The 15,485-nt window shown below is 39.6% G+C and overlaps 1 protein-coding gene and 1 pseudogene across 1 annotated transcript; one reads left to right on the top strand and one right to left on the bottom strand.

Moving 5' to 3' along the window:
• The first annotated feature begins 7,461 nt into the window (after window positions 1-7,461).
• Window positions 7,462-8,820, top strand: LOC109237117 (annotated as a pseudogene).
• A 537-nt stretch (window positions 8,821-9,357) lies between these two features.
• LOC109237120 lies at window positions 9,358-10,164 on the bottom strand. The gene is made up of 3 exons (XM_019403380.1): window positions 10,115-10,164; window positions 9,673-9,827; window positions 9,358-9,582 (listed from the first exon to the last, which is right to left on the bottom strand). The coding sequence occupies exons 1-3, from the start codon at window positions 10,126-10,128 to the stop codon at window positions 9,440-9,442; spliced, it is 312 nt and encodes a 103-aa protein (XP_019258925.1). The 5' UTR covers window positions 10,129-10,164; the 3' UTR covers window positions 9,358-9,439.
• Between the last annotated feature and the right edge of the window lie 5,321 nt (window positions 10,165-15,485).

The following is a 15,485-nucleotide window of genomic DNA, read 5'->3' as shown; positions in this document are numbered from 1 at the left end:
GCTCAATCTGGCCCAATTTGCATGAATCTTTGCTATAATGGCACTGGACCCATGGCTGGTCGCTCGATTTCGACAAATTAAAGGCTGGCATTCATTTGGGCCTGCAGTCCAATCCATTTGTGTCCTTATGTATTGAACTGCTCTGGGCTAATAGACTGAAAAATCACAAAATTAAAGGGTCAAGCCTCTTTGAATGTTGTTAATGACAATTGATTGGTTAATTGATTAGGACTATTTCTTTCCTTGTTAGAGACAAATAAATAGAAAAATTCTAGTTTACTTTAGGATTGGCCTTTTAATAATAAAAATGAGACGAGCCTCGCCGAGCCAAATACAAATAGCGGGGCCCTCAATCAATGCTATAAAATACTTAGAATTCGGGTAAACCGTTTAGCGAATTTCACGGTTTTCCCCAAAGATAATAAAAGCGTAGTTGCTTTAGGCGCGTATTTTAATAATATTACCTTCCTTAATGCGGGTGCACATTTATGTGACCCAAATCTAAATCTCAACGAAGTCGAAATGCGTCAAAAGCCACGGGTGCACTGGTGTGACGTGGTTCGAGATACATTTTCACGACATTGCAATTCTTATTAAGAAGACATAAAATAAAAGCGATTAAAATAAAAGGCACATAGGTTAGAATATGTTTAAAAATCAGATAAAAGCAAATGCAACAGTTGAGCGACCGTGCTAGAACCACGAAATCCGGGAATGCCTAACACCTTCTCCCGGGTTAACAGAATTCCTTACTCGGAGTTCTGGTTCGCGGACTGTTAACAAAGTCATAATTTCCTCGGATCGGGATTCAACCGGTGACTTGGGACACCATTAACCTCCCAAGTGGCGACTCTGAATATTAATAATAAATCCCGTTCCGATTGTCCTTTAATTGGAAAAACTCCTTATGCCCTTGCGGGTGTAAGAAAAAAAGGAGGTGTGACCGATATACGCTGTCCTCAACAATAGTATCACCCACCGAAGAAGATACATGAACCGAGGAAACAAGAGACTCGCGAGGCGTATCCAAATGACGAGTAAAATATGATGACACATATGAAAAAGTGGAACCCAGATCAAATAATACAAAGGCAGCCCTGTGGAAAACTGAGATAATACCTGTGATCATGGCATCTGAAGCAATAGAATTTGGCCTGGCAGGGAGTGCATAGAAACGGGCCTAACAGCCACCTGATCGGCCTCCCTTTGTAGGGTGACCACTAGCTGACTGACCTCCACCCCGAGCTGGCTGGGCGGGTGGAGAAGTAACTGGTGCTGAAGTCGAAGGCTGACTTCTCTATAGGGATGAACCTTCATACTCAAAGCAACCTCTCCCGGCAAATGGCGGTGGGGACTGAAGGGAACCCCGAGCACCGGGATACCCACTAGAAGAACCAGGCATATATTAACCCTAAACTAATGGTGCATGAGTTGAACTCTGAGCTGGAAGGGCACTGAGAGATGAGTGAACCTGATGTGAACTGTGAGAACCCTGGCCAGATGATCCACCACAGTGACCCGGACGAGCTGACTGAGCCTGCCTGAATGGACAGCCTCTGTCGTGATGGAACTGACCTCCAGAAGGAATACCACCAAAAATACCCGATACCCGAGGCCTCTTGGCCTCCCTCTCAACTCTCTCCTAGCGGCGAACTAACTCTATCTCTCTCGCAATGTCAACCACCTCCTCAAAATAAGCACCGGACACTCTATCTCTAGTCATAAGAATACGTAGCTGATAAGCGAGGCCATCCACGAACCTTCTAATCCTCTCCCTGTCTGTAGGAACCAACCAAACAGCATGACGGGCTAACTCAAAAAACCTCATCTCATATTGCATCATAGTGATATCATCCTGACACAACTGCTTGAACTGCCTGCACAGCTCCTTTCTGCAGGACTGCAGTACGTACTTCTCTAGAAAGAGAACAGAGAACTGCTGCCAAGTAAGGGGCTTACGCCTCTCATAAGCCTCCCACCAAGTAAAGGCAGCTCTAGAGAACTGAAAAGTAGTGAACGAGACCCCACTGGTCTCCTGATTATCCGTTGTACGAAGAATCCTCTAACACTTGTCCAAGAAGCCATGGGCATCCTCTCCATCTACACTACTGAAAGTCGGAGGCTGAAGTCTACCAAATCTCTCCAATCTAGGCTGCTCGACATCAGGCATGACTGGAACCACATAATCCTGAGCAGGTGCGACCGGTTGGGCTGGTGGTGCCTCCGGTGTTTGAAGTCCCTGAGCAACCTTCTCGGGTGTACGGGCGACGGGAGTCTGAGTGCCTCCACCGGCCTAGGAAGTAGATGCTGTAGTAGTAACGGCGACCGCTTGAGCAGGACTGGTGCACACAGTCAAGATCTAAGTTAAGGTGTCCTGAAGACCTAGGATAACAACAGGTGCAGCCGGTGCCTGGGCTGGTCCCGCTGGAGCATCCACAAATGGGACCTGATCATGAACTGGGGCGGCTGGTGGATCTGCATGTGCTGCCCTAGCTGATGTGCGGGCTATACCCCTGCCCCTACCGCGGCCTCGACCACGACCTCGGCCTCTAGTGGCCCCAACTGGTGGTACTGGTGGCCGTCCGTCCTAACCGGTAGCATGTGTCCTCACCATCTGTGAGAGAATAGAATAACAGAAGTTTATTACCATAATACAGATTCGTACGACAAGAATTCAAGAATGTGATGTTTCCTAAAGGTTTTGCAGCTTCTCGAAGATAAGTACGGACGTCTCCATACCGATTCGCAAGACTCTACTAAACCTGCTCATGACTCGTGAGACCTATGTAACCTAGGCTCTTATACCAACTTGTCACGACCCAAAAACGAACTCGGTCGTGCTGGCGCCTATCATGGAACTAGGTCAGCCGACACATTCCCAAATAATTCGACATTTGATTAAAAGCAAAATAATAACCTTTTTCATGCTGAAGTTTCCATAAAAGAGAGTAATTAAAAAACCAAAAAAAATGCAGAAATAAAAGTCCGACCTCTGGTGTCACTAAGTCATGAGCAAATGCTACAACTGTTCTGAAATATAACAAGACTAAAATAGTCTAAGAGTTGCCAAAAAAATACACTGAAAGGAAGATAAAGAAGGAGAAAGGCGGGACTGCGATCGCCAGGCAGCTACTTCGCTATCTCCGTTGAAAGTCCGCGACTGGAATAGTCAACAGCCACTATCGTGGCCTGAGATACCTGGATCTGCACACAAGGTGCAGGAGGTAACATGAGTATACCAACTCAGTAAGTAATAAGTCCAAACTATGGACTGATAGGTAGTGACGAACTAAACCTCAACAGGTAAACACAATTAAACTGAACAGTAAAGTAGGCATGCTTGCAGTTCAAGTATTCAGCTCAACAGTAAGTAAATACAAATCTGAACAATGTGTAATATAAAGCTCAGCAAATCTCTACGTACCAAAGCACAGAAAGCATGAAAATGTACCATGTACCTCCACTCTCAAGTACTCAACCACTCGGTATTGTATTTGGCCATCCGACCCAGGGAAGATCCATCCTGGAATTTATACACATCATTGACAACAGTCACCCAGTACCGAGGAAGGCCATTCCAGCCCTATGGAGAAGATCCTTCTCCAAGTATAAATACTTCGGACAAGATCCATGTCCAAGGAAGATCCATCCCGCAATAATATCAACTGCGCTCACTGGGGTGTGTTACAGTCATCACTCTCCAGTCTCACATACGGGCTCACAGTGCCATGAAAACTAGCCCGAAACAATGATATGATGTATCAAATAATATCGACCGAGACTGAGACATGATACGATATGCATGAACAAGATTGAGTGCAAAATATCAATTAAACTAATGAGATGACAACAAGAAGCGACCACTCGGATCTCAACAGTATCGACGTGAAGCCCTAACATGATATCTAGCATGGTTTACAGCTCATTCACTTAATCACATGATAGAAACAAGGATATAGCAAGAAAGAATCACTATGCGGTGCCATGGAATGAACCAGGCCACAATTCTCACGGTGCATGCCCGCACACCCGTCACTTGGCATGTGCGTTACTCAATACAATCATATAGCACATAGTTCGGGGTTTCGAACCCTCAAAACAAAGTTTGGAAGCGTTACTTACCTCAAACCAAGCCAAACCCTACTCAACTACGCCTTTGCCTCTGGAATCGGCCTCTAAACATCCATGATTCTAACCAAAAGCAATAAAATGCAATCAATATAGGCCATGGAATCAATACCACACGAAAAACTATCAATTTAGCCCAAAATCCCGAAATTCATCCAAACCCGGCCCCTCGGACCCACATCTCGGAATCCAACATAATTAAAAAAATTAGAAAGCCCTTTAACTCACGAGTCTATCCAAACAAATTCATCAAAATCCGACAACAAATGGTCCCTCAAATTCCCAAATCAAACTCTCCAATATTCAAGCCCTAATTCCTCATTTTCATCCCAAATTCCTGCTAATTACATGCTTAAATGACTGAAAATTACCACAATCACGAGGGTTAGGCTCAAGAAATTTACCTCAATGAAATTCCCCTTGATTTCCTCTTCAAAACCCTCGAAAAGCTCTAATCCCGTCTTCAAAAATGGTGGAAATGGGCAAAAATTCGCAAAGCATTTAATTTATACCTTCTGCCCAGGCATTTTCGCGCCTGCGGCCTCCTTCACGCACCTACACAACCGCTTCTGTGGTCCAGCCAACCGCACCTGCGGTTTTCACTTAAAAGACCACGACCGCATCTGAGCCCCAAAAACCGCACCTGCGGGCCCGCAGATGCGTCAAACCCACCGCATCAGCGGTTCTTGCCTTAGCCTTTTAATTCCGCATCTGCAGCTTCCCTATCGCATCTGCGACCTCGCACCTGCGGTCCCCTATTCGTAGATGCGGAAACATCAGAAGCAGCAGCTTCAGCTGCACAATCTCAATTCCAAACTTTCCGTTAACCATCTGAAATCGTTCTGAGCCCCTCGGGGCCTCAACCAAATATACCAACGTGTAACATATCAACATACGAACTTAGTCGAACCTCCGGAACACTCAAAACAACATCAAAACACCCAAATACTCCCGGATTCAAGCCTAAGGATTTTCAATATTCCAAATTCCGCAAACGATGCCGAATCATACCAAACCTCATCCAAATGACCTAAAATTTTGCACACACGTCACAAATGACACTACGAACCTACTTCAACTTCTGAAATTCCATTCCGACTGCGATATCAAAATTTTCACTGCCGACCGAAAATCGCCGAATTTTCTATTTCGCTAATTCAAGCCTAATTCTACTGTGGACCTCCAAATCACACTCCGGACGCGCTTCCAAGTCCAAAATTACCTAACGGAGCTGACCGAACCATCAGAATTCACATCCGAGATCGTTTACTCATAAGTCAACATTCGGTTGACTTTTCCAACTTATACCTCTAAATAAGAAACTAAGTGTCTCATTCCACTCCAAACCCACTCCGAGCCCGAACCAACCAACTCGATACGACATAATACAGCTGAACAACACATAAAGAAGCACAAATGGGGAAACGAGGCTATAATTCACGAAACGACCGGTCGGGTCGTTACAACAGATAAATAAATAAAGTAGATCATGTATACCCTTTTTTTTTGTTTCTTTTACTTTTTCATGTTTTTCAAGTGCATTTTTTGTTAGCACGATTAAAGTATAAACATCAGCAATGAAGGAAATTTGAATATTGCTTCTCAATGGCCAATTGCTTCACATTATCAATAAATCACCATGCAATCGGACCAAAAAAATCACCATTCTTGTTTTATTTTATTCATTTAGTACGATAGAATTTGAATTATACTAGATGGCAGCCAAAGTTAGCTAGGTTGCCTTAAAAGTTTAACTAATAGAGTTGTTTGTTATTTACCTTCCCCATGCACTGCAGAGGTTGGTACTATATCCCTCTCATAGTAATTGTGCAAATAAACAAAAGGAAATTATGTCTTGAAACAAATTTATAATCAGAGAAGCAATGTGTACTAGCTAAGAAACTGATAGATAATTCAGCTTTGTAAAAAGAAGAGCTAATGTTTCCATAAACTGAACACCACCTCCCCACCTGCCATCGATTAGCAATTTCAGCAACCTTGTCTTTTCTCTTACACGAGGATATATGCTTAGAGTTAATTGCTCAGATGGACTAATTGGTCATCAAAGTTAGTTATCTATCTTTTTATATGCCAAAAGTCACCGAATTTTGTATTACCCTGTGAGATTTAATAATATGACAAGTTTAATTTTAAAAAAGAAGATTAACCTAAATTGCCATATTCCAAATTACTTAAACTAAAAATAGCCGATAGATATATAATGTACATATATATAATTTATGTATAATATGCGTATAATCATATACTCAATCAAAGTTGACTGGACTTCGTTAGCCTGGGACGTTGGCCAGGAAGGTATAACGCATGCCTACCATGTGCTATAGGTACGTTGCTTCTCTTGTTTTTTTTTTACACGTTATTTTAGTTCTTTAAGTTGCATTTTATATTACTTTGGTTCCAGGCTCATAGAAGGCTTTATAATTTGTTTGAAAAATAAACAAAGGGAATCAAATTTTATTACATTGACATCTGAGATTATTAACTAAATTAACTACTAGCATTTAATGGTTAACTTTTGAATGAAAAACTGGTGCAAGGCAAGGAAATTCACATTTAGATACAGCACGTAAGTTTTAATATAATCTAGACCTGGCAGGTCGCAACCGTAGTGATAAACTCATAATGCATTCAATCATTTTATTTTCAGATTAAAGTATAAAAGAAAAAAAGTTGAGGAGAATTTTGCAAAAACATATCAAGTATGTCTGTTTGTTACCAAATTGAAACTAGAAAGAAATAAATATAGTGTTCTTAGTAGAAATCGAAAGTTCGACATATGGAAGGAAAAGAGAAAGGAAAGAGGAAGAAAAAAAATTTTAGCGTAAGAGTTCGTTAGTTTTAGTAGTAAAACCGGAGTACAAAGTTAATTAAAATAAAATTAGAACAAGTTTAAAGTTCCACGTGAGAGTTTCATTGTATTTTTTTTTCAAACTTCTAAGAAGGCAAACAAGGCAGTATGCTTGGTTCAGGAGATTCTATCATTAGAAGACTGAATTGCCATTCTTTGATACTACTAACTATATTATACAGTGCCCGTATTATAATGCCTTGCATGATTTTGTCAGCAAACCAATTTGAATTATACTAGATGGCATCCAAAGTTAGCTAGGTTGCCTTAGAAGTTTAACGAAAAGAGTTGTTTGCTATTTACCTTCCCACTGCACTGCAGAGGTTGGTAACATATCCCTCTCATAATAATTGTCGAAGTTTATACTATGATTTCGGTTGTGTGGAACAATTTGCCTATAAATATAGGCCACATTCTTTCTTTCAAAACACAACTAAACTCCAGCATTCCAGTACTGAATCACTATGGCCCTAAAAATTACTTCCAATCTCTTTTCTTCCACCCTTCTGATTATTACTTTTTCCTTTTTAATCTCACTTATCACTAATCTCATCTACTCTTCACTGCGTGTAGATGGGGCCAAAACTTGTACGATTGGCCGTGGATTTAGCATCGACTTAATCCACCCTTCGTCAAAGTTGTCACCTCTAGTCAACCACGTAGCCTCAGCAGACTTGATCCCTGATGCTTTTGGTAGTTACCTACTGAATTTTTCAGTGGGAACGCCTCCGCAATTTCAGCTTGCAATTGCTGATACTGGTAGTGGCTTCATATGGATACAATGCCAGCCATGTCAGTGCTACAACCAGAAATTTCCCATCTATGCTCCCGCAAATTCTTCTACTTATGAGGAACAACCTTGCCACTCGCCAAAGTGCTCCGACTTTGCACATTGCGAGGGAGGTATCTGCTCCTACTATGTCGATTACGTTGATAAGAGTTCTTCGTCCGGCGAAGTGGCTACAGAAACTCTCTCTCTCTCTACTCATCGTCTGGTGAAAAAATCTCCTTTCCCAATATCCTTTTCGGGTGTGGACGCAACTCAAGAATAACTTCAGGAGACCCAGGATTATCCGGGGTTGTGGGGCTCGGTTTTTCTCCCTTCTCTTTAATTTCCCAAATTGCGTCGACTTTTGACCAAAGGTTCTCCTTCTGCTTTGTGCCTTTGGCAAAGTTAGATGTCCCAAGCAAGCTTAGCTTTGGTGACAAGGTTGACGTCTCGGGGCCTGGGACGCATGTCACTCCACTTCTTGTTAAACCCTCCCGACCATCTTATTACTTGACCCTCATCGGCCTTAGTATTGGGAATGTTAGATTGGAGCTTCTTAAAAATTCCTCTGCCACATTTCAAGCAGGGAACATAATCATAGATTCAGGAACCACCTTCACTTCCCTTCCTACGTGGTTATACAACCAGCTTATTTTAGTGGTGAGACCATGTAGAACCAGTGGTGGACGGAGGCAGCAGCTCAACTGTACTCTGTTACAGAGCTTTGAATTCCAGTGACGTTCCTCCAATCACAATGCATCTTCTGGGTGCTGATCTACCTTTGTCCGTCGAGAACATAATGCATCCAGATCCTCACGGATATCAGTGCCTAGCATTTCGTCCAACTGAAAATGAGGCTTTCTTCGGCAGTGTGACCCAAACCAACTTCCTAGTCGCCTATGATTTAGAAAATATGAGTGTCTCGTTCAAGGCCACTGACTGCACCAACATGGTCTGAGACTTGTCTCCATATTTTGATAATAAGCTAGCTACTTTGTTATAATGTCAACTTCTTATCTATATAATGGAACAAAGTAGTTATTTACTCTTTTATGTTCTCTTTAGTTTGGTTGTTTTTGTTAATTCCATTTTTAATGTTTATGATTTACTTTGTTAAGATGTGCATTTCTGGACAAAAGAGGAAGGGGCATGCAACAGGGGATTAATGGCTGTTTTGATATTCGGTGGTGTTCTATTTTTCATCTCTACATTAATTCTGTTACAATATTATACGTCATATTTCTAGCTATTTTTAAAGGGGTAATGTGGTTTAAAAATCTTCAACCGTTGACAACTTGTTTGTGACACAAAGTATAGTCTTATTTGACTCTCTCTTGCATGAAGACTAATAACAACGTCACACTAAGTTACTGTTAGTTTAATGTTTTGTAGTAAACAAAGTTAATTAACCCTTGATAAAAGTAGGACAAATTCAAAGTTGGAGTTTCATTGTATTTAATTTCTTTTCAAACTTTTAAGAAGGCAAACAAGGTAGAATGCTTGTTCGGGAGGTTCTATCATTACAAGACTGAACTACCATTCTATCATTCTAATAACTATATCATAATTCTGGTATTATAATGAAAGATCATTCATGCAAAATAGAATTTTATTAGCTGGATTAGAAGGAAAATTAAAATGGACCACTTGGTTGCCTAGATCCCGGAAGATAATCACCCTACAGGACGATAATCAAATGGACTATTTGATTGATCAGGAAGATCATTCACGCCGCCAAATGGACCACTTGGTTGCCTGGATCCAGGATGAAAATTCTCGCCACGAAAATCATTCATGCCTAATGGAAGTGGATAATCTGCAGGACCAAAACAAAAACCAAATGGATGTTGATTGCATTGATACGATCAGTTTGCAATGGAATTTATTTTAGGGAAACTATCAATACCTCCACTTAATGCAGGATTAATTCCACCTTCATGTGAGATAATTATTTGGCCACCTCCGTACAGTTTCCTACTATAAGTCCCTTCGCCATTGATTCCACAAACAAGAGAACCCACAAGAGCAACAACCATAATTAATCTTGAAATCATATTTCCACTGCAAATGTTTCAAAAAGAAAAGAAATAAATGTTAATTATATTAGGTGTTATATATAATACATAAATTAGATAAAGAATACAGTGAAAACGCCAAAACATACGTCGAGAGTTGCATATACCAATTTCTTAAAATTGCAACACGCATGCATGTTATATATATTCATCTATCAAATACTTCAAACCAATTTAGATACTAAAAAAAGTAATTCAAAGGAACCAACAAATTATGACTTAATAAAGAGCGAAAAGATTTGTTTCCAAAAGTAATAATTAGAAAAAACTAACCATTGAAATCCCATAGAAAAAGAGAAGCTAAAAAAATTACATGTATATATTACCAGCTAGCTTCGAACAGTGAATAAAACTTAGCGTCCATGAGATGGCTTTATAATTTGTTTGGAAATAAAGAATTGGAATCGAAACTTACCATTTAAGATTATTAACTAAATAAATTAGCATGTAATTAATGGATAGATTTAAAAGGAAAAACTGATGTCAATGCAAGTTGCATTAACATTGACATTTATACATGAAACGTAATGCATTTAATAAAACCTGGAGCCTGGCAAGTTGTTTAATAGAGTTTGTTTTACTTTCCTAAAACTAAAACATACTAAGGAGTATGGCTAACCAATAGCTTCAATAGAGTTTGTTGTACCACACATTTTAGTAGTTATCACATTACTACCTAGCTAGGACTAGAATTATTCCCTATGCACCGCAGATGTTTGGTACTATATCCTAGGGGTGTCAATGGATATTTAAAAATCGATTAAACCGACCGAACCGTACCGTACCGAACCAATTTGTATGTTTCATTTAATAAAACCGTAGGTTTTTATATAAATATATAAACGAACCGATAAATAGGGTAAGTTTTTATTTTATAAAAATAAACCGAAAAAATACCGAACCGTACCGAATAAATTTACAATGTGAAAAATATATTTATATATTAAGTTTAAAAATGATAAAGCATTAAAAAATTTCCGGGACCTTGGAATTATGAAATAGTTACAAGCCAACAAGTAATTAAACTTAGAATCATAATTCCCAAATCTATTATGCTACTCCTATTGAAACTAAATTATTTCCGGCATATTCACTAGCAAAACACAAGGTATTGTAGCGATTATGAGTAGAAAACTACAATGTATTGAATATGTTTCCTTTCGTATGATTTAGATTTATCTTTTTGAATATTTAATCTTCTATAGACTTTATTCTTGAGACCCAACTTGGTTAATATCTTTCCACTCGTGTGATTTATATTTTTTTGTATTTGCTTAGTTTCTTTTACGCTGATGTAGAATAGCTGATGGATCTATATTCTAGCCATCTTTTATATTTTCTTAATTTATCTCCTTTTAAACTGTAAAAATATCTAGAGCATTTTGCTAAGTCCTATAAAAGTACGTATGTTATTGCATTCTACTTCTAGTAGTGATTTTTACATGACATTAAAAAAAATTATTGAATATTTACCGAACCGTACCAATACCAAAGAGAAACCGTCATGATTGGGACGGTTTCGAAAAGTCCAATTTTGGTTATACATAATAGAATAACCGAAAAATTGGTATGGTACAAATTTTATAAAATAACCGGCCGAACCGAACCATTGACACCCCTGTATATCCCTCTCATTGTAATTGTAATCTCTTTTCAGGTACAGTAGAGGTTGCCTTTTTTTTTTTTTTAATTTTTAACATTTTTAAAAACCAAAATTCCATGTAAAATGTAGTAAAATTGCATCTCTCTACTTACAAATAAAAAGTAGACTAGATATAACACTAACTCCAGGAATCCAACCTAAACATATACTTAAAGGTGCAAGGTATAGGTTTGACCGTTTATGAAAGTGGTCACACATACTTCTGGGCCACATATATAGGTGATCCACACTCTTCATTTAAGGGTCTGATGCTCCGTATAGGGATATACAAAAATAAGGTCATAATTACAATAACTCACAATACTATACACTATCGAAACATAAACAATAAATATTTTATAGAATATATAGATGTAACGATCCGACCTGTCGTTTTGAGCTCTAACACATCGTTCGGCGGTTTGAGGCCTTGAGTAGCTTCACTTCAGGTATTATGACTTGCATGCGTGGTCAGAATAGAATTTCGGGAAGTTCGGAGTTGATTTGGAAAGAAAATTCTCATTTCGGAAGCTTTAAGTTGGAAGAATTGACTAAAGTGTGATTTTTGAGTAAACGACCTCGGAATCGGGATTTGAATGTTCCAACAGGTTTGTATGATGCTTTTGGACTTGGTCATATCTTCGGATCGGACATTGGATGACCCGGGAGCGTTTCAGCGCCTATTGTGAAAGTTGGCATTTTGGAAGAATTTTATAAATTTGGGTTGAGGTGTATTTAAATGTTATCAATGTCCGTATGGGATTCTGAGTATGGGAATAGTTCCGTATGATGATTCTTGTATTGGGAGCGCGTCCGTAAGTGGATTTGGAGGTCCGTAGGTCATTTCGGGGCCATTTGGCAAAAGTTAGAAATTTAAAGGTTTTTGAGAAGTTTGACCGGGCATGAATTTTTTGATATCGGGGTTGGATTCCGATTGTAGAAGTTGGAGTAGGTTAGTAACGTCGAATATAACTTGTGTGCAAAATTTGAGGTCAATCGGACGTGATTTGATGGGTTTCGGCAACGAATGTAGAAGTTTGAGTTCTAAAGTTTATTAAGCTTGAATTGGGGGTGAGATTCATGATTTTGCTTTTGTTTGATGTGGTTTGAGGCCTCGAGCAAGTCCGTATTACGTTATGAAAGTGGTTTGTGTGATTGGACGGGGTCCTGGTGGGCCTCGGGTGTGTTTCAGAGGTGTTTGGGATGTGTCGCGCTCTTATTTGATGTTTCGGCCTCGTTTCTTTGGGCATAAAGGGAACTATGTTTAGAAAACAACCTTTCATTTGTGATTTTATTGAACCATTAAATCTGTATCGTAATTACGGATCCAGAACAATAAGAATCGTCGAATTTCGATGTCGTATGAGAGAGTTATGCTCATTTCCGTGTTGGAAAAAATTGCAGGTTTCTGGTGCGAAGATTTGTTCTTCGTGAACGCGAGCGAGGTTCCGCGAACGCAAAGAAGGATTTCTGGGCTGACCGGTCAACGTGAAAAATTTTCTTCGCGAACGCGAAGGCGATGAAGAAAAATCGCCTAGACAATGTTTTAAACCGAGAATTTTAGTATTTTCGGCATATCTTGAGTTCTAGAACTCCGTTTGAGGTGATTTTTGCGACGTTGTTCTCGTCTCAACAAGGAGTAAATATCTGAATTTTATTTTGATGTTTCTCCATGATTATTTTTGTTGGTTTTTATTTTTATCCGTGTTTAGATTGTAAAAATAAGATTTTGAGCCCCAAGGTTGAGAAATGGTAAATCCTTGATTTGAAGATCGATTCATGGATGCAATTGGATAATTTTCTGGATATAGACCATATGAGTTATGGGTAATATTTATTTTCAAAAATTTTTAGAATTCAAGCACGTGGGCCTGAGGGTCGACTTTATTAACTTTTCGAGATGGAGTTGGAATTGTCATAAATTGATTTATTATGAGTATTAGAGTATATTTTTATTGGATTGCACGTTGTTTGACTAGTTCTAGAGCAACGGGCATCGATTTGAGGTGTTAGAGTGGCGTTGGAGCCGGGCATGGAACTTCGAAGCGAGGTAAGTCTCATGTCTAACTCTGTGAAGGAGAAATTACCCCTAGGTGTTGTATGTTGATGTGTGCTACTTATTGTGGGGGTCAACGTACGCGCGAGGTGACGTGAGCCCGTACGTAGCTGTTGGCCCAAGTAAAGGTTAGTTTTGAAGACTGACAAAGGAACTCAGACATGAACCAGGTCCATCCAGTGGTCCATCCTTCAGGTTCACAAAAACGGGCAGATTCAAGCATGTGGGATGCACGTGAAGGAGATAAGCTTAACTTGGTGTATTTAATATCTCCTGATCGAAAAGGTTGCATAATTGATAAGGAGAAGGAGTCCTTAATCAAAGAGAACACAAGTTAAGATAGGAAAGGAGTTAGAAGTTGAAATCAACTAGAACTCTTCCACCAAGGAAGAGTTGCATCAGAACTCTAGTTATTTCTTCATCTCTAACTCTATAAATTGAAGGATGTTCTCACATTACGGGTGTTGCACAAAAATGCAGAAGTTAAACGTGAATTGGGAGCAAAATAGCAAGGCTTTTTGCAAGCAATTTGTGTGTGATTCAAGTGTGCAAACCTGAAACTACAAGAACCAGATTGAAGAACCAGCTCCATAAAGAGTTTTATGTGTCTTTCTTTATTTCTAGTTCAATTGTAGTAGGTGTTTCATATTGTACCTTTCAGCTTTATCTAGAAGCAATTGTAATAGGTATTTTGAGTATTCAAGTTAGAGTTAACTTGATGTTGTCGCAGCAGTTAGAGGCTGGTTGCTACAACGGGATTAGAGTTAATCCTTAGGTTTACAAAGAGTTTTGTAAATGCAGTTTTGGCTCAGTGATTTTAGTGGAAGTTTGGAAAAATCCTACTGAGTAGTAGGTCGTGGTTTTTTCACCTTTTGAGCCAGGTGTTTTCCACATAAAAATCTTTGTGTTCTTTATTTTATGTACTTTTAATTCCGCAAACAGTAGTCGTTAGTACACCTAGAAGAACCAAGTCCTTCCAGAAGCAGTTTAAGCAAAAATTGGGTACCACACAAATCACCCCCCCTCTTGTGTGGCATTGACGTTTAGAACATCAATTGGTATCAGAGCAGGTTATCCTTGAAGAGGCTAACACCTTAGGAAAAGATCAACATGAGTGCGCCACCTGCGAACTAGGAAGGGCAATCCACTGATAGGCCTCCACTCTTTAATGGCCACTACTACTCTTGGTGGAAAAACAGGATGAGGGATCACATCATAGGAGAAGACTATGAACTCTGGGACATAGTCACTGATGGTCCTCTAGCAACTACAAAGAAGAATGCTGAAGGAGTGGATGTGCCAAAGACAAGAGCTGACTGCACTGCTGAGGACTTGAGGAAGTGGGAAAAGAATGCAAAGGCCAAGAAATGGCTTGTGTGTGGACTTGGTCCAGACGAGTACAGTAGAATTCAAAGCTGTACCACTGCTAAGGAAATCTGGGACACTTTGCAAGTGGCTCATGAAGGAACACCTCAAGTGAAGAGGTCCAGAGGAACACTACCGTATTCTCAATATGAGAATTTTACTATGAAGGAAGGAGAAACTATCCAAGAGATTTATACTAGGTTCACTACACTGACAAATGAACTTAAGTCTCTTGGAAGGGTTATTCTTGAAGAAGACATAGTTGAGAAGATTTTGACAAGGGTACTGCCAATCTCTTGGGAAAGCAAAATCACAACTATTCAGGAATCAAAGAACATTGCCACTCTTAAGTTGGATGAGCTAATTGGAAATCTCACTGCTTATGAACTTAGAAGGCAAACCATGAAGATGGATGCACCCAAGAAGGAAAGGAGCATGGCATTCAGAATCACTGAAGGTGCTGATCTAGAGGAGGATGAAATTACCATGATCACAAAGGACTTCAAGAAGTACCTAATGAGAGAAAATGGTCCTTCAAGAAGTGGAAGCTACATCAAACCAAGGGTTCCTGAAAAACAAAC

Source organism: Nicotiana attenuata, unplaced genomic scaffold (genome assembly GCF_001879085.1).
Source record: "Nicotiana attenuata strain UT unplaced genomic scaffold, NIATTr2, whole genome shotgun sequence".
In the NCBI taxonomy this organism is placed as follows: Eukaryota; Viridiplantae; Streptophyta; class Magnoliopsida; order Solanales; family Solanaceae; genus Nicotiana; species Nicotiana attenuata.
Note: the sequence above shows the minus strand (reverse complement) of the source record. Positions and strands in the feature narration are given on the sequence as shown.